The 26,900-nt window shown below is 41.5% G+C and overlaps 1 protein-coding gene across 2 annotated transcripts; it reads right to left on the bottom strand.

Moving 5' to 3' along the window:
- Positions 1 to 169: 169 nt before the first annotated feature.
- Positions 170 to 25,211, bottom strand: hgfac (HGF activator). 2 transcript variants are annotated; one of them, XM_026215776.1, is made up of 14 exons: positions 24,873 to 25,211; positions 24,713 to 24,776; positions 24,169 to 24,262; positions 22,374 to 22,447; positions 20,809 to 20,949; positions 15,165 to 15,296; positions 14,950 to 15,060; positions 14,538 to 14,712; positions 13,822 to 13,919; positions 12,761 to 12,995; positions 12,526 to 12,665; positions 6,098 to 6,238; positions 3,650 to 3,792; positions 170 to 571 (listed from the first exon to the last, which is right to left on the bottom strand). In XM_026215776.1, the coding sequence occupies exons 1-14, from the start codon at positions 24,966 to 24,968 to the stop codon at positions 350 to 352; spliced, it is 1,866 nt and encodes a 621-aa protein (XP_026071561.1). In that variant the 5' UTR covers positions 24,969 to 25,211; the 3' UTR covers positions 170 to 349. The 2 variants fall into 2 exon arrangements, with proteins under 2 accessions (XP_026071561.1, XP_026071562.1); XM_026215777.1 differs by having other exon boundaries at positions 452 to 571; positions 3,676 to 3,792.
- Between the last annotated feature and the right edge of the window lie 1,689 nt (positions 25,212 to 26,900).

Genomic DNA, 26,900 nt, shown 5'->3' with positions numbered 1-26,900 from the left:
CAGCAAGCCGTTGCAGTGAATCTACATCGTTCCATTGACTTTCATGAGTTTCTGTGCAGACCATGACCTTTCCAATATGAGATTCACTTAAACACTGTCAAAAAATTTACAGCAATATTCTACTCAAAATGTACAGTATCTATATGCAAGAAAAAAATATATAATAAAAATAATACATGAGACTTTACATAACACTTTCTATTCCAAGTGTAAATGTCACCATATTGCTTGTTAACATAAATACAATAGCAATAAAACACGCTGATTGGTATTTAATATTAGCATGAACACCGGAACAGAAAACGCTCATGAATACACTAATAATAAAGTCACAGTTGTGTTTTATGGTTCATCTTTGGCACTGGCTGCCAGTACAAATGTCTATGGTTGTTCTGTTCACTGTTGTTTTTCTGGATTTTTTGACAACGCTGTTGATCCAATCTGAATATTTGGGCACAAGGGTGTAAACGCCCGGTTTTCCCGAGCGTCCGCATCCGTCTCCCCAGCTGATGATCCCGTAGAGGCAACTCACACCGTCACAGTCGCACGCCAACGGACCGCCCGAGTCACCCTGAACAAATCAAACACACTCATCAAACCATCGGTTCACACACTACCAACAATTACATTACTGTACTGTAATACTGTTATCTGCGGAAGCCTGTTTCTGCCACTGAATCAAAAATACAAAAAAGTAATAGCAACTTTTTTCTCTCAAAAGTTTTTCTTTATCTCAAAATTCTGAGAAAAAAAAGTCAGAATTTTTAGATAAAAAGTTGCAATTAGTTTTATATTTGTATTACACAGTCATGGCCACAAATATCTGCACTTTGTAAATATGATCAAAGGCTGTGAAAATGTATCTGCATTGCTAGGTTCTGATCTTTTATTTAAAAAAATATCACAAAAATTTAACCTTTCATTGGGTAATAATAGGGGGAAATATCATTATGAAATTTTTATTTTTTTTTTCTCTAAAACACATTGGCCACTATTAACAGCACCATTTTATTCAATGATGCTCCATGGTGGTGCTTCTTTCCTTCAGTTCACTGTTCATGAGATTTAATAGGATCAAGTGGACAAAGCAAGGCACTGAACCCCCAACTGCTCCTCGGGCACCGCAGCATAAATGGCTGCCCACTGATTCGGGTGTGTGTTCACAGTGTGTGTGTTCACTGCTGTGTGTGTGGATGGGTTAAATGCCTCAGGGTTCAGTATTTGGACAACTTCTCTTCTCTGTCTACATGGCATCATTAGCTTCTGTGATTCAGAAACATGGCTTTTCATACCACTGCTATGCTGATGACACTCAACTTTACCTCTCATCACCTTCAACTCAACCTTCCCAAGACAGAACTGCTTGTGATTCCAGCAAACCCATCGTTTCATCAAAATTTCACCATCAAGTTAGGCTCATCAACCATAACTCCTAATTTGCACTGGCTAAAAATAGCTGCTCGCATAAAATTGAAGGCATTGATGTTTGCATACAACACCACTGGCTCTGCACCCATTTACCTAAATTTGTTACTTCAGACTTTTGTGCCTCTAGAAGCTTGCGTTCTGCAAGTGAACATCGCTTGATTGTACCATCCCAAAGAAGCACAAAGTCACTTTTACGGACTTTTAAATTAAATGTTCCCTCCTGGTGGAATGACCTTCCCAACTCAATCCGAGCAGCTGAGTCCTTAGCCATCTTCAAGAATCGGCTTAAAACACATCTCTTCCATCTTTATTTGACCCTCTAACTTTAACACTCATTATTCTAATTCTATTCTTAAAAAAATCTAACTACCTTTCTAATCTTTTTGCATGCTTATCCATTTTCTTTTAATTTATTATACAATTATAAAAGCACTTATACACTCCTGAACAAAATCTTAAGACCAGGGGATGCTTGCAAATTTTACACATTTCGCACTAGTGGATCATAACCGGGTTGTAAGTGCTGCTTCAAAATGCCAAAAGAAGAAACAGGAGCAAGAGACAAAAAATAGAGAGTAGGCAATTTATTGAAAACTGCATTTAAAGTCAAACAGGCTGTTCATCAGCTGATCAAAAGTTTAAGACCATAGTCATAAAAAGGTCAAATCTGCACAAAAATATGGCTTTCATGTCATTGTTTTTCAAGCAGTCATACTGTCAAGATCTCCTGATGGCAAAGGCAAAAAGGCTTTCTCTCTTTAAACGTGGCAGGATTGTTGAGCTGTTGAGCAAGGTCTCACACAACGCGCCATCGCTGCCGAGGTTGGATGCAGTAAGACTGTCATTTTGCATTTCTTAAAAAATCCTGAATAGTTATGGGACAAAAAAAAGTCAAGCGGTAGACCCAAAAAGATTTCACCTGCACTGAGCCGCAGGATCCGACGGGTTGTCCATGAAGACACAGGTCGATCCTCGACCCAAATTAAGGCCCTTACTGATGCTGACTGCAGCCCAATAACCATAAGATGTCATCTGCTAGAGAAGGGCTTCAAGAACAAAAAACGTCTTCAAAGACCACGTCTCCTCCCACAACACAAACTTGCCCATTTGGAATTTGCAAGGGAGCACCAAACATGGGACATTGAAAGGTGGAAGAAAGTTTTATTCTCTGATGAGAAAAAAGTTAATCTGGATGGTCCTGATGACTTCCAAAGTTACTGGCATGACAAGGAGATCGCACCTGAGATGTTGCACAGCGGAAGAGGCTCCATCATGATCTGGGGTGCTTTTTCCTTCAATGGGAAAATGGAGCTTCAGGTTGTTGAGGGGCGTCAAACGGTGACTGACTATGTGGATCTGTTGCAGCGGGCATCCCTCTTGACCGAGGGGCCCCGTCTGTGAGGTAATGACTGGGTCTTTCAACAGGACAACGCTGCAATTCACAACTCCCGCCTGACGAAGGACTTCTTCCAGGAGAATAACGTTGCTCTTTTGGACCATCCTGCGTGTTACCCTGATTTAAATCCCATTGAGAACATTTGGGGATGGATGGCAAGGGAAGTTCAACGTTCCCACCAGCCTCCTGGAAAAAGTCGCATCAAGCATGCTGAAACGAGTGTTTGAAGTGATCAACAAGAACGGTGGGGCTACTGACTAAGGAGTCCTTTTTTGACAATTTTAGTTCTGTTGTGAGTTTATTTTTGGCCTATGGTCTTAAACTTTTGATCAGCTGATGAACAGACTGTTAGACTTTAAATGCAGTTTTCAATAAATTGCCTACTCTCTATTTTTTGTCTCTTGATCCTGTTTTTATTTTGGCATTTTGAAGCAGCACTTACAACCCGGTTATGATCCACTAGTGCAAAATGTGTAAAACTTGCGATGCATCCCATGGTCTTAAGATTTTGTTCAGGAGTGTATATCATTGCTCTTTTGTTGTTTTTGATTGCTTCCATTGTCCTCATTTGCAAGTTGCTTTGGATATAAGTGCCTGCTAAATTACTAAATGTAATATAATGTAATATAAAATAATTTAAATGTACATAAACAGTAAAAAACTGTACGTAATTGTAAAGTTATACTGATATTGAAGTATTCAGTGATAATGTATGTATAATAACAGGTAACATAATTAGACCCATGTCATATAAAATCCAAATCTGCAATCCAATAAATAAAATCAGGACACATGATCTGTTGGTCGGTTGTTTTGGTGTCTGACCTGACAGGCATCCACAAAGGACTCACTTCCTGCACACAGCATCCCTGACCTGACGTCTGACCCGTAGACGTCTGGAGACGAGCACTGATCGAACGGGATGATGTTCACCACTCCCTCCATCAGGTTAGAGTATGAGTCCGCCTCTAAAAACAATGCATTTGTGTGCACATTATTACAGAATAGCTCTGTTGTTCAACTGTTTATACACACACACACACACACACACACACGCACACACACACACACATATATATATATATATATATATATATATATATATATTAGGGGTGTAACGGTTCACAAAATTCACGGTTCGGTTCGATACGATACACTGATGTCACGGTTCGGTTCGGTTCGGTTCGATACGTTTTAGATACAGCAAAATGTAAAAACATCTCAACTTTTCAGAATGCCGCAAGCGCACCGCGGGTCATGTGACAAGAACCAACCAATCAGCTTCATCCTTTCCCGTAACAACGTTGAGAGCTCAGCCAAGATGAAGGATCAGCTGATCATAGTTGTATATGGATTGCAATTTTGAAATAAATTTAGTAGCAGAGCTACTGCAAGCGATTTTTAGAGCTGCAAATCCATTTATCCTTCGCTGAAATTTCCGCGTCTCATGGAGAGAGCACGTCATTGTTGCTTAGCAAAGACAGACGCCTCATGAGCGCTTCTGCCCGAGCGCTTTGGAAAGGAGGAGAAAGACGCGCTTAGCGTTTTCCATGCGTTTTTAGGCACGATATGTGAACGGCCCCTAAGGCGCTCGCTCACTCAGCACGGGCTGAAGGCTCGTTGCAAAATGTCGAATGCATTTAACAGACCAGAAATATAAGATCCTAAAATAACCAACAGGTCTGGTGTTTGGGTTGGATTCCCTGTAAGCTATAGTGTCTAAATGCTGCAGGGATAGTTTGGTTCATGTTTCTCCTTTTTTTTCGTCTTTTCCCAGATAGTACTGACGCATATATCCCAGATATTCCCGCTGGTGTTTTTTTTTTTTTTTTTTGTATTCCCGCTGGTGTACCCTGTCATGTTGCAGATGCGACATACCGTTGTTTTTTTATCCACCACTCTCTTGCCATCACCATTATAGCTTAAAGGGAATCCAAAGTGCACCCAAACACCAGACCTGTTGGTTATTGGAGGATCTTCTCATTTCTAGTCTGTTAAACGCATTGGCTATTTTGCAACGAGCCTTCAGCGCGTACTGAGTGAGCGAGCGCCTGCTGAGTAGCCTAACATAAACATATAAGATGGTGTTTTTTTCTTCTTCGGGAGTGTCAGGGGCGTTGCCTGTTACGTTGTTTGGGTTATTGGGCTACCTTGTTGAACGCATATCATTATATTTCTCTCTCTCTTTTTTTTCTTTTTTTTTTCAAATATAATTAAATACTCCAACGAACCGTTCGGTATACATAATGCGTACCGCGTACCGAACCGAAAGCGTCGTACCGAACGGTTCAATACGAATACGCGTATCGTTACACCCCTAATATATAAATATATATATTCTCTGAGCATTTGTCTGTGATTCTAAAAAAACAAGTGCACTTAACAGCATTGAACATTGAATGTGCACTTGTAGTGTACTTCAGACCTTACAAATATCTACAGAAAACTGTGTAGAAAATATACTATGAATTTAATAGCCACTTAAACACTTCCATGACTGTTTCTTATTGCACTTCTGAGTAAACTTTGTAAAATGTTAAATTAAGTTTTAAAGTTCAATTTAAATATTTTATATATATATATATATATATATATATATATATATATATATATATATATATATATATATATATATATATATATTATGTTTTAAAACGGTACACTTATTTTAATGTGTTACTAACACACTAAAGCACATGCAATGTACTTTACAAAGGGAAAATCAAACTTACATTACGGTAATGTATTTCATATCAAAATAAACAGGTGAGTTTTTTTATTTGCATCTTTACAGAAAACATATGCTAGTATAACGATCAACAAGATTAGTATAATGGGGCATACACACCAAACGTGGGGCATCGCGTCTCATCGCCTCCAACGCGAGGACGCGTCTGATCCATAGTCTGATCACGTTTTTGCATTGACTTTGTATGTAATCTACTTGTGCAAATCGTTGAACTTGTTTTAAATCCATGATGGCCGTCAGCGGTTGGGTATAAGACAACAAATCCTAGCATTCCATGCTCCTTCTTAGCATCATCAAACCACGAGATTGTTATTGTTTTGGTAGTGTGCCCTCTAGTGGCAGGTCCTACAACCTGTACCTTTAAATTTGTCTGTCTATCTATAAGTGTGTGTGTGTCTAATATATATGTATATGTCAGGGTGGGACATTTTTTGTACCTTTAGATTCTTTGCAAAATGTATAAAAAAATTGGCTTAGGTTAGGTAGCTACCTAATTTTAAAATTGTGTATGATGGTGTACTCACTCTCATGCATGTGACCCCAGCCTGAGATCTTACAGCCGGAGTGATCAGGGAATGTCACATCTCTCCCCGGCAGACAGATAGGCCTGATGAAGGGCGTCTTCAGAGCGCAGCGTCTCTCCACCTTCTTCAGCTTCACTAGAGCTGCAAAAACAGCAGCTATTACAATCAAAACACATACAGTACTTTATGCTACTACACAAGTGCTGCTGTTCAGCCTGTTAAAGCGTGTCTGTTACACACCGGCCCACATGTCTGTGTGTGTGTGTGTGTGTGTGTTACATAGATTTCCTGAGAAGGTTGAAAAAGCACATTTGCACATAATGTGTTGTCTTGTTTCAATCTACCGTGTTGCAGACACCCACATCTGAACACACCAGGGAAATTTTTTGAATAAGGTACAAAACATGGCCTGAAACAATTTGCAATTCTGTGAATAAAGTTCATTACAAGTTCAATGAAATGAGGTTGCATAACAATAAGAAACTCAAACTTCATTTTTATATGAGCTGTTTTGATTATATTGCAGTTTGTTTAAAATGTATAGTATTGTGATTTTACATTTTTCTAGCAATTAACAGGCAAAAGTAAAAATGCATTTTAAAATAAAATTTACAAAAATAATAAATTATAATAGATAAATAAATACATGTGTAACAGTGTTGCCAATTTAGCCTAAAATCTATTTATTACAGAACTTGTCTAAAAAGGGAATGTAGTCCATTCAGCGCTACAGCAATGTGGTAAGGGGACGTAACATCTCCGTTCCCTCCTTCCGGGAACGAGGGTTACATACTGAACCGAAACATTCCCTTTCAGTCGGTAACGTTCTACATTATGTCAGAAAGAGACTGACGAATGGGGTCCCTTACAAAATGCTGTCTTCCAGTGACCATGTGAGTGATAGCACCCTGTCATGAGGCCAGCATGAGCGAGGGCCTATAGCTAACACAGAATACACTGGGTAGCATATTCCAGCTGGACGTATGCTAGCAGGCTGCCTGCTCGTAGGAGGACTTACAAAGGCAAGTGTAAACCAAATGTGGTGATACACATGAGCTCTGAGGTACCCAGCCTGCAGGGTGGAAGTTTCAAAGACAGAGCTGGCAAGGGGCTTGCCAAGGGAAAGACACATGCTATGAAGAGAATTACTGTGGAAATACACACATGGGATTGCCCAGAAAGGGGAATCACAACACATGGAGGCACCTAGTCCCACACAGGGCTGACCAAAGGGAATGCAGGAGGAACCCAGGGTTCTGAACTGAGAAACTCACCTGAGGGGAATAGCGCACGCATCCAGTCCGTGGAGTGGAATGACGCAGCAAGCGGATTTACACCGTTCAGGTCCTTACTGACCCGAAGGGGTGAGTACCCAGGAAGATTATAAAATCTCGAAAATGTGTTAGGTGTCACCCAGCCCGCAGCTCTACAGATGTCTGTTAGCGAGACGCCATGCGCCAGCAACCAGGAGGAAGCTACACTCCTAGTTGAGTGAGCTCTCACCCCTAGGAGGCATGGCAGGTCTTAAGCCTGCATCCACTATCCAGTGGGATAACCTCTGCTTGGAAACTGGCCTGAGGTCCTAAGGCACTGAGTTCTGTCTATGTAAGTGCAGAGTGCACATACTGGACAGAGCAGCGCCAGGGCTGGGTCTGCCTCCTCCAGGGTCAATACTTGCAAGTTAACCACAAGATCCCTAAAAGGAGTGGTGGGAACTTTGGGCATGTACCCAGGCCGGGGTCTCAAGACAACATGAGAGTTGGCCAGCCAGAACTCCAGGCACGCTTCGTCAACCGAAAATGCTTGCAGGTCCCCGACCCTCTTCACCGAAGCCAAAGCTGTCAGGAGCACAGTTTTAAATGATAGAAACTTTATCTCTACTGAGAGCAAGGGTTCAAAGTGAGCCCTCTGCAGTGCCGATAGAACCACTGCGAGGTCCCAGGAGGAGACTTACTGAGGGCGAGGCAGATTGAGCCTCCTGGCTCCTCTCAGAAACCTGATGATCAGATCATGCTTCCCAAGAGACTTACCTTAACAGGGTCAGGGTAAGCCGAAAAGGCAGCCACATAGACCTTCAGGGTGGAAGGAGACAGCCTTCGTTCCAACCCTTCCTGAAGAAAGGAAAGCACTGACCCGATCGGGCATTTCCATGGGTCCTCACGATGTGAAGAACAACAAGTGATGAAGAAGTTCCACTTCAAAGCATAGGCGTGTCTGGTGGACACGGCTCTAGCTGAAGTGATAGTAGCTACCACCTGAGGCGGCAAGGTACCTAAACCTTCTGTGACCCCTCCAGAACCCACTAAGTTTCAAAGATTTGGTTCCAAAGATTGGGACGTGGGCACCAGACGGTGCCCAATCTCTGAGAAAGAAGGTCTTTCCTCAGAGGAATTGGCCAGGGAGGGGCTGTCGCGAGGAGTACAAGTTCGGGGAACCAGGTCCGGCTGGGCCAAAAAGGTGCAACCATTAGGACCCGCTCCACGTCCTCCCTGACCTTGCACAACATCTGTCCAAGCAGGCTCACTGGGGGAAACGCATACTTGCGCAGACCCAGCAGCCAGCTGTGTGCCAGAGCGTCCGTGCCAAGGGTTCCCTTGGTCATGGAGTAAAACAACTGGCAGTGGGAATTTTCTGGACAGGCAAACAGTTCCACCTGAATGTTTTCGAAGCATTCCCAAATCAGCTGAACCAACTGGGGGTGGAGTCTCCATTCCCCAGGGCGAGACTGCTGCCGTGAGAGCTTGTCGGCTGCATGACTAAGCCTGCCAGGGATGTCAATGGCATGAAGCGACCTCAGATGCTTCTGACTCCACAATAGGAGATGGTGAGCGAGTTGCAACATGCATTTGGAGCATAGACCGCCCTGACGGCAGTGCAGAGCAAGCCATACTGCTAGCAACTCGAGGCAGTTGACATGCCACTGAAGTCAGGGTCCCGTCCAGGAGCCTGACGCAGCATGCCCGTTACACATGACACCCAGCCCGTGGCAGAGGCATCTGTTGACACTACAACATGTCTGGACACAGGTTTTAGGGGAACGCTAGCCCGTAGAAGCGAGAGGTCCAACCATGGGCTGAAGGTTTGGAAGCAGGGCCGAGTGACGATCATTCGGAGCGTGGCCTGTTGCCATTCCCATCTCAGGACTCGGTCGTGAAGCCAGTGCTGAAGCAGTCTCATATGGAGTAACCCGAGCGGTATGACTCCTGCTGCAGATGCCATATGCCCCAAGAGCCTCTGAAACAGTTTCAGTGGAACCACTCTCTTTCCCTCAAATTGTCTCAGGCAATTCAGCAGTGACTGCGCATACTCGTTCGTAAGCCGCGGAACATGGCGTTCGAGTCTATTTCCATACAGAGAAAAGAGATCCTCTGCACAGGGGATAGTTTGCTCTTTTCCCAGTTGACCTGAAGACCCAGCAGGGCAAGGTGTCTGAGCATCAGATCCTTGTGCTCGCGCAACATCGCTCGAGAGTGAGCTAGAATCAGCCAGTCATCAAGATAGTTTAGGATATGGACATCTTGTTCCCTGAGAGGAGCCAGGGCTCCCTCCGTGACTTTCGTAAAGACACGGGAAGATAGGGCGAACCTGAATGAGAGAACCTTGTACTGAAATGCCTACCTCTTGAAAGCAAACTGAAGAAATAGTCTGTGTCGAGGGAGAATGAAGACATGAAAGTATGCGTCCTTCAGGTCGATTGCTGCAAACCAATCCAATGGACACATGCATTTGAAAATGCGCTTGGACGTTAGCATCTTGAACGGATGTCTGTGAAGAGCTCTGTTCAAGGCACGCATGTCCAAGATTGACCATGACCCACCTGTTTTCTTAGGTACTATGAAGTACGGGCTGTAAAAGCCAGAATTCATGTCGGCTGGAGGTACCAGCTCTATCGTGCCATTTGCCAGACAGGTCACGAGCTCTGCACACATGACAGGAGCATCTTTGCCCACCATCGAAACCTGGGGGGACGCAGGGTGAACTGAATCGCGTAGCCGAGCCTGATCATTCAGATAAGCCAGCGGGATTGTCTTGGGAGCTCTAGCCAGGCTCCCAGAAACCAGTCCAGCAGGGTCAAGGGAAATACAGGCATACCCACAGTGGGGCAGCAAGGTATAGCAGACAGCCCCTGCATGGGAGGCGTAGCGTCCCTTAGTGGGGGCTGAGTGTGGGCACTCGTCTGACTCCAAGTAGCATGCGGGAGAGGAGGAGACCACAGGGGGGCACCCTTGGCAATGAGCAGGCTGAGACGGATGCGGCGGTGGCAGAATACAGGCCTTGGAGGGCAGCTTGGGACCACCACGCCATGCAGAGGCGCTCTGCGGACACAGTTGCAGAACAGAACGCATCACTGGGGAGATCCCAGCATACCCCTTGGTCGCTCCGCCATCGAGGGCAGTGAAGGTGGAGGAAGTACCAGAATGGTTTCGGGCAGATAAAGGTGCCTTCCATGAACTGGTCACTTCTTTGTGCACTTCCGGGAAAAAAGCAACCAGTGGGGGGTGCTGGCGATCAGCACGAGCAGCCCTCAGAAACCAATCATCCACCCTCGAGCGCTCGGTACAGGGTGGAGGATTCCACTCAAGCCTGATGCTCTTAGCTGCCTGGGAAAGCACGGCCGTTAGCTCAGGATCAGATTCGGGCAACACTGGCACTCCCAAAGGGGGCAACGTAGCCAAATCCTCATCTCCCGAGGACTCAAGCCCGCCTTATGATGCAGCAATCGACAAAAGGTCATCCTCACGAGCCCTGAATGAGATTTCAGGTGCCTGAGAGGGTCCAGCAAACTCATCTGTAAACTTAACCGGCTGTGGCGTTTGAGAGGGGGGTGTAGCCCAAGGAGGCTGGCTCATTGGGGAAGCCCACTCAGCAACCCTCAGATCACCCTGGCCATCAGCCGAAGTAGCCCTCTTACGAGAAGAGGAGCTAGAATGGGGTGTGGCAGAGGTGACTCTATACCTTTTAAGGTAAACGAGACTCGATCTTAATGCCGAGAAGGTCATGTCCCCACAATGAGAACATGAGCCATCCACAAACCTAGTCTCAGCGCGCTGAAAGCCTAGACACGTCACACAGCGATCGTGGCTGTCACTAGGAGTGATATATTGACCGTACCCAGAAACACACATGGGCAAAATGACATATTTAAAAAGATGCTAATTCAGCCCGTTATTCTATTAGCTTAATAGAAAAGGCTGGTGGGGCGGAACTCGCGATGCAAATTCTGCAGACCAAGGTACTCTGTGTACCATTGGCTCATTTTGTAACCACTCAAATGTGATTGGGCTCTCGGGCGAGATCCCATTCGTCAGTCTCTTTCTGACGTTACGTAGAACATGACTGACTGAAAGGGAACCCTCGTTCCCTGAAAGAGGGAACGGAGACATCACATCAGTGACTGACGAATTGGGATCTTGCTTCGAGAGACCAATCCACTTCGAGTGTAACTAAAATGAGCCAGTGCACATTGGCATATGATGATTGCATCCAGCTGCTGCTGATCACAGAGTTAGCATTAAAAGGCAGCAGGTGCAACGCATGCCAGACAGAACACACCCTGTACCTGATAAGCCAGGGCAATGACATCCACAATCCAGTGGTCCATCCTCTGCTTAGAGACGGCCTTCCCCTTCTGTCGACCTCGGTGACAGAGCCGGCCCAAACTCTAGGCATATATTGTCCCCTCGAAAATGCGTTCACTTCCCTTACCTCTTATGAAGTCCAGCAGAGTATTCATTGATAGAAACTTCAGCTCAACTGACTACAAAGGCTCAAATGAGCCCGGCTGTAGTGCTCTGAGCATCAGAGACAAGTCCCCAGAGGTTATAGAGGAGGACTGTGGAGGATTTATGGGGTCATGGTTCGCAGCAATCACAGCAAAATAGACTTTAAAGGTGGAGGGCTCCAATTTTTTGTGCCAAAAGAAAAACATGACCTGATCAGGTATCCTGGTGGTCTTCTAAATGAACAGGTTCAACTTCAAGGCATAAGCATGTCTTATAAATGGTGATCTCGCGGAAGTGAAGTCAACTACCTCTTGGGGTAGGTCACCTAGAACCTCCGCCAAAAAATTGTTGTATCTTTTTATCTGTAAGTTGTATATGTAAGTTAACTACTGAATTGTACAGGAATGCAAATTGGACAAGAACTCTTTAATTGAACTTCAATATAAAGCACATTAAGTAGTTCTCTGATTTAAGTTTAAAGCAGTAGCTGTTATATTTTCTTTTTTTTTTGGAGTCCAAACTCACCAATATCATTTAAGGTCGGCACAAACTGGATGTACTCCGGGTACAAAATATAGTCCTGAACAGCGAAGGTCCTGGTGTTGGGAACATTAAGTAGTTCCCAAGTAACTACATTAAGTAGTTCCCTGATTTAAGTTTATAGCAGTAGCTGTTATATTTTCTGGTTTTGGAGTCCAAACTCACCAATATCATTTAAGGTCGGCTCAAACTGGGTGTACTGCGGGTACAAAATATAGTCCTGAACAGCGAAGGTCCTGGTGTTGGGACCGGTGTCGTTGAAAGAGTGCTGGCCGAGAACAACCCGTATCTGTGAATTTAATGGACTGAGAAAGACAGGTTAACTGTTATATAGATGTATGGAGTTAGACTGAAGCTAGAACTCTGTAGAAATGCATGAAGCGCACAGATATACACATACTTGCTCAGGAAGCAGTGAGCGGCCGAAACGATCCAGCAGGAGGAGACCAGCGTTCCCGCACAAAACTCATCTGCGATGTACAGCGCTGCCATCCAGGGGTGAGCACCGGGCAATGCAGACGTCCCACCCAGGATACGACCCCGACTGATCCGCTTCTCCTGTCGCTTTCCGCAGGAGGGGGTCTTAGTGGGACTGTGGAACGGCCGTGGGGCCACGGTGGGACTTCTGTGGCCAGCTGACCGAAACAACAGAGATAATTTTCAATTATAATAATTCTGATTGAAGCCAATGAAGAATTATATCACTTAAAATAAAATGCAACAAAAAGTACAGTCCTTGTATTTGAGTTGTTTTATCTGTCTGCTATAACTGAACAGCAGTGATTTACTGTAATGTGTCAATGTCCAATTTTTTCAGCATAAATAAATTAATAATTAAAATATGTAACTGATAATTACATAAAAATAAAAATTTTAAGCAAATATTTAATGCAAATAAAAAAATACAATAATAAAAATGACATTAAAATGAATAAAATAGAATTGATCAAAATAAATAACTGATTTAAATAAACAAATAAACACCAGATTAAATCAAATAAATAAATACATTATTTGCTGTAGTTTAAAAGAACAGCATTTATTTGAAAGAGAAATCTTTTGTAATATTACAAAATGTCTTTACTGTCACTTTTGATCAATTTCATGCATGCTTGCTGTATAAAAATTATTAATTTAAAGTTTTGAATGTACACCAGATGTATAAGCAGTAAGAGTGAAGATGTGACACTGTGCCGCAGCGTCTCTGAACATGATTAATAAACTCAATCTTCATGGCATTCCAGGCACATGATGTCAAACGCTCACAACCAATAAAATCTAGCGCTTCAGGCGACGCTGGTTGAGATTTTCTCTTCCCACGCCTGAGAGAGTCTGTAGGATTTCTAGAGAACTTTTTGGGAAAGGTTATGGCTATTGTTTCTTGTTTAATACAGTTGTGAGTCATGGGGATTGTTCTGGAGAAGCTCAGGATCTGCTGTGTTTGTGTGTGGTTTCACTGACACACTGGTTTGGAGCAGGGCTTGATGTTGCAGTACTCCCACGAAACGGCTCGCCCCGTCATCGTGTAACACCACGGCAGCTTATCTTGATCAGGATTCCTGCCAAATCAAGGAAACATCTCAGACATCTCAGCACAAGATGACAATCACAAGATAATAGAAAAACACCACAGACACACTATTCCTGTATATACATGCACAAACACACATGTTTGTTTTTGTGAAAAGTGGGGACATCTCATAGGTGTAATGGTTTTTATACTGTAGAAACTGTACACACACACACACACATAAAATGTATAACATTATTTGTTTCTCATTTAACTATAGAATTACAATAAGTTACTGCACACTGTTTGAATTAATGATGTAATAATGTATTTATATTTAATTATTAATATTGTATATTGTTTAAATACATAGTAACTGTACTCCAAGCGATTAAGATATTTTATTTATTTCAGCTGTTTATTCGGGTATTTTGATATTTTTTTATTTATTTCATTTAACTTGATGTACCACAATACTTGTGATCTTCTGGTCTCTAGATACGTCTTTGGGATTTTTTCACCTGTTTTATTGAGGGAAGCTCATATATCCAGTTACATAGGGAAGTGAAAGCGTGTCAAATTATTTGACTGTTTCAAACTGGTTTCAGTTCCCGAGTAAAAGCTGCCGGTCATGCACACGAGCAGGCATGAGGAGACAAGCAGTCACCTGCAGAAGGCGTGTTCCCCGAGGCCCCTGTGGGTGGCGCTCTCCACCGTCTCCACCGTCAGCTCAGAGAACAGCAGATCTGAGTTCCACGGCAGACAAGACGAGCCCGAGACCGTGACATTGGCCACACCGCGGTACTGAGAGCCTGAGTCACGGTAACACTGCTCTTCTGGGTCTGATGACACACACACACACACACACACACACACACACAATACATTACTCAACTACTTTAGTTAACATGAACTAAGCATGAAAAATACTTCTACAGCATTCATTAATCTTAGACAAATAATTTCAATATTTACTAATGCATTATATAAAATCAAAAGTTGTGCTTGTTAACATTAGTTAATACACTGTGAATTAACACAGAGTGTATGTGTGTGTGTGTGTGTGTATTTGTACTCACTAATGTTACAGTATTGTCCATTATATCCAGATATACATCCGCACACCTCTTCACCAGTGGCCTCGATCATCCTGCAGACTCCGTTATTTTCACAGCGATTTCTAAAACACACTAAACACACACACACACACACACACACACATACACAGAAAGAAGAATGTCTAGCAGGAATACAACTATAGCTGCAGGTGATCAGATGTCAGTTGTTCATTTACCCGTGTAACGTGCACGCTCGCAGCTCACCCCTCCACTGAGGCATGTGCACAGCTCTACGGAGCGCAGGTAGATCCGTCCCCATGAGTCTCCGATGTCATAGTACTTCAGATGCAGCGGCTCGTAGCACTTCTCTACAAAACAAATCACAGACACTAACCAGAGCATCAGAACAAACCCTCACACCCATCAGAACTTGACCGATATCAGATGACAGACAGCCTAAAGACACAAAATGAGAGATTTCAAAACATGAAAGAGAGCAACGTCTGAATGGAGTCGAACATGTGATTCAGAAAAGACAAAATTGCTTTCTCTGTTGTGGAGTCAAGACATATGCAAGTATGATTAAAAGATGAATATGCAACAAATCTACAGAATGTCACATTTTATTATTAGGTCTTTCGAAACATCGACACAACGTTCATCCCACCATATTTGATGTGAGCAGAAATATTGGAACAACTGAATTTAAGGCAGATGTTAAAAGCTAATATTTAGTTGCAGATCCCTTGCATGCAATCAGAGCAGTGAGTCTGCAACCCATAGACATCACCAGACTTTTGGTTTTATGCTTTGAAATGCTTTTCCTCAGCCTTTAATCCAGCCAATTCCAACTGTTGCTTGTTTTGGGGAGTTTCTCTCTTCAGTTTCCTCTTCAGCTGGTGAAATTAATATTCAGTCAAATTTAAATCTGGAGACTTTACATTTCATTGTCCTGATAAAGTCCTTGACTGAACTGGGAGGGTGTTTGGGTCATTGTCTTGATCTAAAAAGATGAATCTAAAATTCATCTTTTTATCAGTGGAGCATAAAGTACCTGAAAGTCATAATCAAGTACATTTCCCCTAAGTATATTTGTTACTTACTACAAAATAGTCAGAAGAGCATAGACTGAAGTAATAGCAGGTTTGATGAAAACATTTCTGGAATCTGTATCTGAATCAGCATTTATTTACACAGTTTATGTATATCAGAGGGGATATGGATTCATTTAAACAGCAGATACAGATGTATAAAAAGGCCACATGTTTTGTTATTAACATAAAACGTTGAATAATGATATATTAATTAAATAAAAACATGGAAAAAATAGTTGAAATGTGAAATTAAAACTGCCAGTAGGAGAAAGCAAGTGAATGTTAATGAGTGAGTCATTGAGATTCATTCAAACGGCTGATTCATTCAGAACTTTAACAAGTAAACACCGTCAATTGCTTATTTATGCAAAACAGTGCTGTGATCTGTTTGGAACTGTTTTCGTTAACAAAAGTGAGCAAAAACAAGCAATATTATGTCTAAAATGTAAGTAATTTATTGTTTTACTGAACTTGTATAAAATGGTTATTTAATGTGTTCATGCATCCGCAGAAAAGCTGCACTCTAGGCCTACATGAAATTATCTTAATATAAAAAGCATACAGAAGCATTTTTGTCATCTACAATATAGAATGCCTGGAATTTTGACATTTAATAGACTAATAAATTAATGTGCACTCTGTGTATGATTCGGTGATATAGCCTCCTAGATAATGTCAGATTGCACATCATTACACCAACACTTTCCATATTATCACAGACGATGTTGTATATCGCAAACCCCTGATGAGTGGGAAATGAAATCATCCACGTTTGTGCGGGGCGCTCTTTTTTCCCCATGAGCAAAGGCAAATTTTAGGTGTCTAACCTGCAAATGCCAGACCACTGATTCGACAAACCTGCTTTCCTGTAGTCTGTGTTCTTCCTACTTCTTACTATTTTATAGTAAGTAACAAATATGCTTCGGGAAATGTATTGGAGAGAAAGTATATATTTTGCATTGGAAATGTAGTGGAGTAAAAGAAAAAGTTGGCTGAAATATGAAAACTCAAGTAAAGTACAGATACTCTCAAAAAATACTTAAATACCGTACCAGTTTTTTTACATCATTACATTACACCACTGTTTTTAATCATATTTACAGATTTCTGTCACGGTTGGTAACCGTGATCTCGGGTTGTTTACACTTTGTGGAGAATTCTGTGTGTTCCGCGTCTGCACTGATTAGTTGTGGGTGTCTCCGTTAATTGTATCAGCAACAGCTGCCACTCATTACTCATCCACTATATGAAGGCTTGTCTCACGTCCTGTGTTTGTGAGATCGTTGTTCTATGTCATTGTGTTTACCCCCCGTCTGGCTTCAGTGTTGTTTTGCATTCGGATGTCTGTGTTTTCCCAGAACCTGGTGGAGGTTTAATCATCTGGGCCGCCAACACAGTCCTTCCAGGCCTCCCTTCTCTCCTGGTAGGGGGCGCTTGAGTCGAGAGAACACGGTCGGTTCTGTCAATGATCACAAGCCCATGCAGGTGGGTCGAGCTCGGCTGTTCCGGACAGAGAGGGAATGGCGGAGGTCCCAAGGACTATGTTTATACTGCGGAGGCTCTGACCATAACAACTACTCTTGCCCGGTAAAAGAGTCAGCCCGATAGTAAATCTGAGGCTACTATCGGGTGGGATCTCCGCTGGGAAGTCCTCACCTACATCATTAACCCTCCATCCGGTGAGACTGCGGTGGAAGAATCAACATCATGAATGTCAAGCCCTTCTAGACTCCGGAGCCGAAGGTAATTTCATTGATTCTTCACTTGCACATCACTTGAACATTCCTGTCCTTCCTGTGTCTCTCCCCATCAATGTCACCGCACTCAATGGCCAGGAACTGCCTCACGTCACCCACCATACAGAACCCATCACACTCTTCACATCTGGCAACCATCAAGAAACCATATCCTTTTTCCTCATGGACTCCCCTGTTGCTCCCATTGTTTTAGGTCACCCCTGGTTGTTCAAACATAATCCATGAGTGGAATGGGGTGGGGAATGGGTCACATTGTGGAGTGAAAGTTGTCATGAGTCTTGTCTGGTTTCTGCTTGTCCTGTTGTTCCTGTTTCTGTTTTTCAGAAGGAGACCATGGTTTTGCCAAACGTGCCCGTTGAGTATCTGGACCTGAAGGAAGTGTTCAGTAAGTCCCGCTGCTTCTCTTCCTCCGCATCGTCCCTACGACTGTGCCATAGACTTAGTGTCAGGTAAATCTCCACCTAAAGGCAAGTTATACTCTCTTTCTATTCCTGAGAGGGAGGCCATGGAGAAACACATTTCTGATTCCTTAGCCTCTGGGTTCATCCGTCCTTCCTCTTCTCCAGCGGGGTCGGGGTTCTTTTTTGTGGGTAAGAAGGATGGTTCTCTGCGACCTTGCATTGATTACCGAGAGGTTGCAGGGAGCATCTGTATTCACAAAATTGGATTTACATAATGCTTATCATTTGGTCCGCATCAGGAAGGGGGATGAATGTAAAACTGCCTTTAACACCCCTAGAGGGCACTTTGAAAATTTGGTGATGCTGTTCGGGCTCTCCAACTCGCCCGGGGTTTTTCAAGCACTCGTGAATGACGTGTTGAGAGATATGGTAGATCAGTTTTTATATGTTTATCTGGATGACATACTGATTTTTTCTGCACCTCTCCAGGAACATGTTCAACACGTCAGACGAGTGCTCCAGAGGTTACTAGAGAATGGGCTTTTTGTCAAGGCGGATAATTGTGTATTCCATGCACAGCTGGTCCCCTTCCTAGTGTATATCGTGTCGTCTGAGGGAATACGAATGGACCCTGACAAAGTAAAGGCTGTAATAGATTGGCCATCTCCAGATTCCTGTAAGGCCCTACAGCGGTTTCTGGGGTTCGCCAATTTCTATCGTCGTTTCATTCGTAATTACAGCCAACTAGCCTCACCTCTGACAGCCTTTTTTCTCACATCGATTATCTCCTGCCGAACGTAATTATGACATTGGCAGTAGAGAGTTGTTGGCGCTCAAATTAGCATTAGAGGAGTGGCGCCACTAGTTAGAGGGTTCATCTAACCGACCTCCTAATGGGCTTCTTCAACTGCTGTCTGTCCCTTCGAGACCCTGGTCCCATATCGCTCTAGATTTTGTTACCGCCCTCCCGCCCTCTAATGGCATGACCGTCCTTTTGACCGTAGTGGACCGGTTCTCGAAGGCGGCACATTTCATTCCCTTGCCCAAATTACCGACAGCCAAGGAGACAGCGGTTACTGTTTTAGATCACGTCTTTCTGCTTCATGGCCTCCCGGTAGACATGGTTTCAGACAGGGGATCTCAGTTTATATCCAAATTTTGGAAAGAGTTTTGCAAATTATTAGGAGCGTCATTATTAGTTAGCTTGTCGTCGGGTTATCATCCCCAAAGCAACAGACAATCTGAGCGAGCCAATCAAGATTTAGAGAGGACGTTGAGATATTTGGTCTCCAAGAATCCTTCTTCCTGGAGTCAACAACTCTCTATGGTGGAGTACGCCCACAATTCGTTGCCAGTGTCAGCTACGGGCCTCTCTCCGTTTCAGTGTAGTGTAGGGTACCAGCCACCAGCGTTTCCCAGTCTGGAATCTGAAGTCGCGGTCCCCTCCGCTCACACGTTTGTCCAGAGGTGCCACGGCACCTGGACCAGAGCCCGGGAGACTCTTCTCCGGGTGAGGGACCGCACTAAGGCCAAGGCCGATCTCCACCTCATCCACTCTTCGCACGTTCACTCAGCCACGGACACTTACCTTCGGCTCTATTCCCCGCAGTTCCTGTGCCACTCTCTCCTGCTGCCTCACGCCGTCAACATCCGGATTCCTCACCTTCTCTACACCACCGTCTGGACTTCTCACCGCTACACCAACCCTTCGGAGTATCGCTGTCTCATCGTCATCGTCATGTACCATCTCCATATCTTCTCATTAAAACCTTTAACTCGCTATTGTTTCCAGACTGTCCTTTCACCAGTCGTCACAATTTCTTGACTCCACAGAAAACAGAACAATTTTATCTTTAGTGTTCCAATACTTATGAAGGGCACTGTATATGTGCGTGTGTATATATATATATATATATATATATATATATATATATGTGTGTGTGTGTTAAATTGTGATTATTATAAAATTATGTTAAATACAATGAGTTGAACTTTGTGTTTTGACCCACTTCAGCAGGACTTAAGAGACTCTTTATATGTCATTATGTAATTGCTTATATTGTCTTTGAAATAAGATTAAAGTATCGATGAATGTACTGACAAGCATTTATAATCAACTAAAATATAATTGAATACAAATTTCAATAGAATTAAATGTTTCTTGCAATGTATATATGAAGTAATTTTAGAACATTTAAAATATATTAACTTTGGTACATTTAAAACATGTTAACTTTAAATGTAAAATGACTAACAGACTACAGTTAAAATGATAATTAGGTACTTTGTATGTAGTTTAGTATGTTAGTCAATACATCAATATAAAAGTACGTCTTTAAAACACAACAAAGGATTATTAAGACAATGATTTAAAATGTACATTAATTTGACATAATAAAAAAAAAAGTGTACTTAAGTGTGTTTAGAAACTGTCTTGAAAGTGTCTGTCTTTAAGTCACTTAAGTGGTCTTTTATTTCTTCATATTATATTATCTGCAAGTATAGATTTTTTTAAAATACACTTCTAAGATTTGAAGTAGACTACAAGTGCACACCAAAATGTTATAATCACACTGTATTTATCAATGCATTATATAAATATTTCTGCTTTGTGTGCGTTTGACTCACTCTTTTCACACAGAGCTCCCGTGAATCCATCGGGGCAAACACAATCAAACGAGTTCAGATGAGCAGCTGTCACACAAACGCCACCATTTAAACACGGCTTCTGCCGACAGAGACTCGGGCCGCGATGCGGTGGAAGAAACCCTGAGCAGAGGAGGAGATAAATACAGCAAAACTTGCATATCATCATTAATGGAGAGCATTAATGGAGTGCAGCTGAGTTCACTCACTTCACAAATGCTGAATGAGTCACTGAGTCACAGACCATATCTATTTTACAATCATAAACAAATGCAGTCTGCATCACTCTTAACCACAATTACAGTTAGAGGTGCTGTTAAATACAGTACAGAAGCATTTCTGCCCATTCAAACTCACAGAGTTAATACAAATTCATGAATTAATTAATGAAATTATATATATATATATAATGAAATATATATATATATATATCTTGTAAAGTCTTGTAAAGGAAACCAAATAAGCCACTTGTTATCTTTTAAACAACCAGTGCATGACGCTCCTGTTCGTGAGCATATGCACACGCAGTGTGTTTGAACCCGAGCACAAACTCTGTGCATCTGCTGTTGTAAACATGGAGGTCTGGTGGAGTGCATCTCACAAACAAAGCCTGTCATTTATTCATGAACATAAACAGCTCCCTCTGAAAGTCAAACATCCTGATAAACCCACACTTTCTGCTATGAATCCATCCAGAGTGAGATGAACACTGTTGACCACAGATGTTATGTTGTTAATGTCTTTGTTGGCAATGCAAAAAAAAAAAAGGTGAATAATGCCTATATATAGGTCTATATATAAATGATACAACATTTCATAATCTAAAAAAAAAAAAAAATGGAAGACCATAAACGGTCAGCGAATGAATAAGAAGCTTATAACGAGCAGTAGGACACAAAAACTACAGTAGAATAAACAAATAAGAAATACTACATACATTTTGTAAAGTGTATAGAAACACTTTATTATTTTATAACATGTATAGAAACAATGCATATTATTCACCGTGTTAAATATATATTTATTCTTATTAAAGTTCCAAAAGTGATTTAGTCAAGAGCAGTGAGAGTTTCTCACTTTTGTTGTTTGATTAATGAAGATATATTAGAAAGCTGTTTGTTTTCATTTAAGACATAAATTACTATGTTACGAGGAGACATGCAGAGATGGGCATTTTGACACATACGTGTGTGTGTTAAAGGCCTATAAACCAGCAAAAATAACCCTGTTCAGTTCTCCTGCACTCTATGAGTGTGACGGACGTGTACCAGTGAGACACAGGAGAGATGATAGATCCAAATGCAGGTATGCACATATAGCAAAACGAGCTCCCTTACTTTTAAACTAGATTTTACTGTGCTTCATTTTATTAAACATTACACATTATGAATTGAATTGGTGATAATTACTTTTTGGTTGCTCTGACTGGTAATAAATGGGAGCAAATAGTACAGATGAGATATCTAATGCAAGCTCTAGCTTTACAGAAGGACATAGCAGAAACACGGCTGACTTAATAATTTTAATGGGAAGAGATGATTTCTCACCATTAAATAGTTGTGCTTGAGAACTGCAGAATCCCCACTTCTGGTCGCGGTCAAAGTTGTGTGTGAGAGAGCACCTATAACACAAGACCAACCCAAAGCCCAGTGAGCCTGACATACATCTGAAACACTCGAGGCCTGAGTAGAGATCAAACAGACTAAAACGATCACAAACACCAATATGAACCCACTGAATTTATGGAGTAACACATTATTTTAACTTTCTCCAACACTGTATTTTATACATATTATTGGTAACTTGATAGGTGATAAATGGAAAACAGCTGTGCAACGATTCTTCAAAATATTCATTCTGCGTTCCACAGAAAGAAATCCTAACATGAGGGTTTGGGAGAAAATGAACAGATGTTTTCAGTTATTGGAAGCAGGTCCAAGAGAACCACCATGTCTCAAGCACAAGCACTCCTGCAGATTTCTGGACTGAATCCTCAGAGAAGAGTTGCTCCATATGGAGATCTGCACACACTTGTTGAGCTCCAGCGATGTGACATCAATAACACACTTCCTCTTTCATCTCTCGTCACGGCCCTGATCTCTCTTCCTTATAACTCTCACTCCAGCTCAAGTTTTTATGAAATAAACAGAGGAGGAAACCAAAAGAGCTGCGCAGATGATGACGAAAGAGTAGTGGTAGAGTCAATGGTTAAGTTTGGGTGGGGTAAAGGTGATTAGGGTTACATCAGATCCAGGGCTGGGTTCTGAGTTTGGGTTGATGTTACAGGGATGTGGGTTTGGATAAGTAAAGACTTGGTTATGGGTCCAGTTGTTTAAAATAAATTTGATTGGATTTCTCGGATTGGATATCATCTTGAAAATGAAACTGGATTAGATCATATAATCCAGTGCTGTTTTGGTATTATTATGATGCCATTACAATTTTGACTAGAATTGTTTTGGAATGGTTTTTAATGGATTTTTTTAAAAATTATTATTAATATTTGTACATTTTTGTCAGTATTTTTATTTTTTTTTGTATGTTTTTATTTATTTATTTAGTTAATTTTAGCTTATTTGATTTTTAGTTTAAGCAACATGGTAAAGAAAAGCTTGCAATTTCTTTCAGCTAAGGTTTATTTTATTTTATTAGGTTATTTTATTTTATTGTAATGTAATAAATGTAATGTAATATACCTGATTCAGTGTGATGTTGTTCAAAACTTTAGTATGTTTGGGATATTAAATTTAAATTTAAATTAAATTACATTTTAAAATTAAATTTATGCATTTAGCAGACGCTTTTATCCAAAACGACTTACAATTACCAATTGAGCTACAATTTTCTCCAATTCAAGCAATAAAAGAGTTTTCTATGGTTTTAGTTTACTATAATAACTATAGATCTGGTTTGAACAGGTTCATGTGGGATAACTGCCTCAAAGCAGGTCTTTTGCTATCAAAATCCCAGATTCGAACCCATCCCAAACAGATCCTCAAAATCCAGTTTTGCTTCATCGGACCTACGACTGAGCTCGGTTATGAACGGATTTCCTCGGCTGATGTGTTGGTTGGTTAAACAGATAAACATGGATCTGAGAGAGAACACTATTATTGGTAACCGTAAACAAACACATTCCCTTCATGCAGATTCTTTGTGAGTCTGGTTGTGATTTAGGCGTCCAGGTATGAGCTGCAGTTTGGGGTTTTGAGATCGCTTTGGCATTAAGACCAGAGACTGGGTTTGATTGTAAGTGGTTTAAGGGTTATTGTTCTGCGATTGCTGTGTGCAACGTAAAAAAAAAATAACGCATGCATAATGTAGATGTGTGTAAGAACTTACCAGGCTTTGTGAGAGTTCATAGAGATACAATGATGATAAATCACCCCACCAAAACGAAAAGGAAACTTGCACTCTTTGCCATCTGTTGTGAAAACTACAACACACACACACACACACACACAAATCCAATGAACCAAGAGCTATTAAAAACAGAAACTCTGAGAGCACTTGCAAAACAGCTCATATGTTTACATTACTTTTACATTTAGCAGAAACGTTTATCCGAAGCGACTTACAAATGGAAGCAATCAAAATCAACAAAAGAGCAATGATGTGCAAGTGCTATAACAATTCTCAGTTAGCTTTTTTTAATCATATAATAAATAATTAAAAAACAGATATAATATAAAAAAGAATAGAGCAAAGTAGTGTTAGAGGCCTTTTTTGCTTTTGTTAATTGTATAATAAATAACAAATAGCCTAGTTAAAATTGATTAGAGAAGCAAGTGCTTTGTGTGTGTGTGTGTGTTTGTGTGTGTGTGTGTGTTTTAAGAAAACAAGCAGTTAATAAAATAAAAGAGTGCAAGTCTAAAACTCTTCATACCTTTCTGGGTTAATCTGTTGGACTGTCCGGAAACAAATATATCAATACCAGGTGGCTGCTTGCGCTTTAATGAGAGAGAGAGAGAGAGAGAAAGAGAGAGAGCATGCTAAGATGTACACCAAATTATATGCATTCAGCAAATTTCATCTGGGACACTCACCCATCCAGCACACTGCAAACGGGGCAATAAAACAAGACTTATCAGGGTCAGAAGAAGAAACTCTCGACGAGTCAGAACTGGAGAAAACACAGGCATTTCTGTACAAGCTCTGCTCCCTCTGCGTGCCAGATCCTTGGACGAGTTTCACCAGGACTCAGAGCAAATGAAGTCCGTCCCAAAAGCAAGTGTCATCTGTGGGATTCATTCATTATATCCCAGGGCGATGGATGCGTGGAGTGATCACACCTGGGGCAGTTGACAGACCCAGCCCAGCACGAGCCTCTGATGTAATCCTGATCCTCATGCTTTGATTTCGGGCTGGTTGTCAGTGACGACGGAATCCACCCACCTGTGATGTTGCGCACTGTGTGTATGAGAGAGAGAGAGAGAGATAGAGAGAGAGAGAGAGAGAGAGAGAGAGAGAGAGAGAGAGATTATGTGATTCTGTGTTATAACAACAAAAATAATGTTTTTTTTTTTTTTGCTTGTTTGATTGTTTTTACAATAATTACAACAATAATGTTTCCACATCAGAACGAGCTAAAATATATAGTTAACAACAACAAAAAAATAAATGCTTCCGTTAATCTTCAGTGCAGCAGAATTTAATTTTTATTTCTTCATCTTCTGCAGATGTGTGACTTGCAATCCTGTCTCTGAGGTCTACATGCAGTTATTTGACCTCAGGACTTGGTTTTCGCTCTGATATGCATTTTTAGCTAACCATTCAATTAAATTTGCCACAGGCTAACTCCACTTGAAGTGTAGTAACATCTACAAGCAATATGAATGCTCCATGGAGAAATTTTAAGTGTCCCAGAAAACTGTATGTAAACTCGTGCAAATGCAATCATGTCAGTTTTTTTTTTTTAGTTTTTTTTTTTATTTCTAATACATTTGAAAAGTTGTTACAAAACTGTTTTTTTTTTTTTTTTTTTTGCTTTGTCATTATGGTGTATAGAGTGTAGATTGATATGGGGGAAAGTAATTTAAAGGTCCCGTTTTTCGCAGTTTTTTGAAGATTTGATTGTGTTTACAGTGTGCAATATAACATGTCTTCATGTTTTGCGTGTAAAAAAAACAGTATTTTTCACACAATTCACCTATCTGTATACCGTTGTTTTCACTGTCATAAAAACGGGCTGATGACTTCCTTGTTCTATAAAGTCCCTCCTTCAGAAATACGTAACGAGTTCTGATTGGGTAAGCGGTTCCTGTGTTGTGATTCGACAGCAGCTGAGCGCACGCGGCCCTCCTGGAAATGCATGACTGGACTAGTTTTGAGAAGCAAGTGGGCAGGAGCATGGGTTGGAAATGCACTTATAATCACAAGAGCGTTTTAACTGACGAGATGCGCATGAAAATCACATTCGTTTTTTTGCACAGCCCTACCATATAATTAACAAAGCTAAACAGCGTTGCCCTTTGTGTAATAAGTTACAGAAACTGTTAAACGCACCAATTTAAATGATAAAATACACTTACCGGTTGTGATGCATAAACAACACCTTCTCCAGACAAAGAGGGAACTGCTCCATCTTTCAAGAATAATCTTTGTGCGAATCAGGCATTAAACTGATTGAGATAGATGAAGCTGTCCTCAGCAAAATGTGCTGCATGTGGATTATAATTTTCGGGTTAAACATAAATTGTAACCATTAATCTCCAAGTAAAGCGTCCCTGGGAAGCCCAAACAAAGATGATTGGACTCCGAGATGAAAATAACAACGTTTCGACGATATGGCGAACACAAAACGCAACTCTTCCCCTTCTCCGTCGGAGCGCAATAAGACAACGCCCCCTTTTTTGTGTATTCATGTGGGCGGAGGTTAGTCAAAAAACTGTTTTAGTGACGTCATTACTGCAGGAACTAGAGGGATTTAGTCCAAACGGGTCGTTTTTTGTAGGTGAATTCTGTTGAATAAAATATCTCACTTGGCATTGAACTTTGAGCTTTAGAATTTTACAGATATTATTTATACTCTAACAAGAACATTACACACTAACTAAAGTTTAAAACATGGGATC

This window comes from Carassius auratus, chromosome 32 (assembly GCF_003368295.1).
Source record: "Carassius auratus strain Wakin chromosome 32, ASM336829v1, whole genome shotgun sequence".
Classification (NCBI taxonomy): domain Eukaryota; kingdom Metazoa; phylum Chordata; class Actinopteri; order Cypriniformes; family Cyprinidae; genus Carassius; species Carassius auratus.
Note: the sequence above shows the minus strand (reverse complement) of the source record. Positions and strands in the feature narration are given on the sequence as shown.

Bases quoted from the DNA above. Each gene is read 5' to 3' on its own strand.
- hgfac (XM_026215776.1), bottom strand. From the start codon at position 24,968: ATGCCTGTGTTTTCTCCAGTTCTGACTCGTCGAGAGTTTCTTCTTCTG. The intron at 24,777-24,872 runs GTGAGTGTCCCA...CTCTCATTAAAG, and splicing joins GTTTGCAGTGTGCTGGATGG to CGCAAGCAGCCACCTGGTAT. The intron at 572-3,649 runs GTCAGACACCAA...TGATTTGTTCAG, and splicing joins CCTTTGTGGATGCCTGTCAG to GGTGACTCGGGCGGTCCGTT.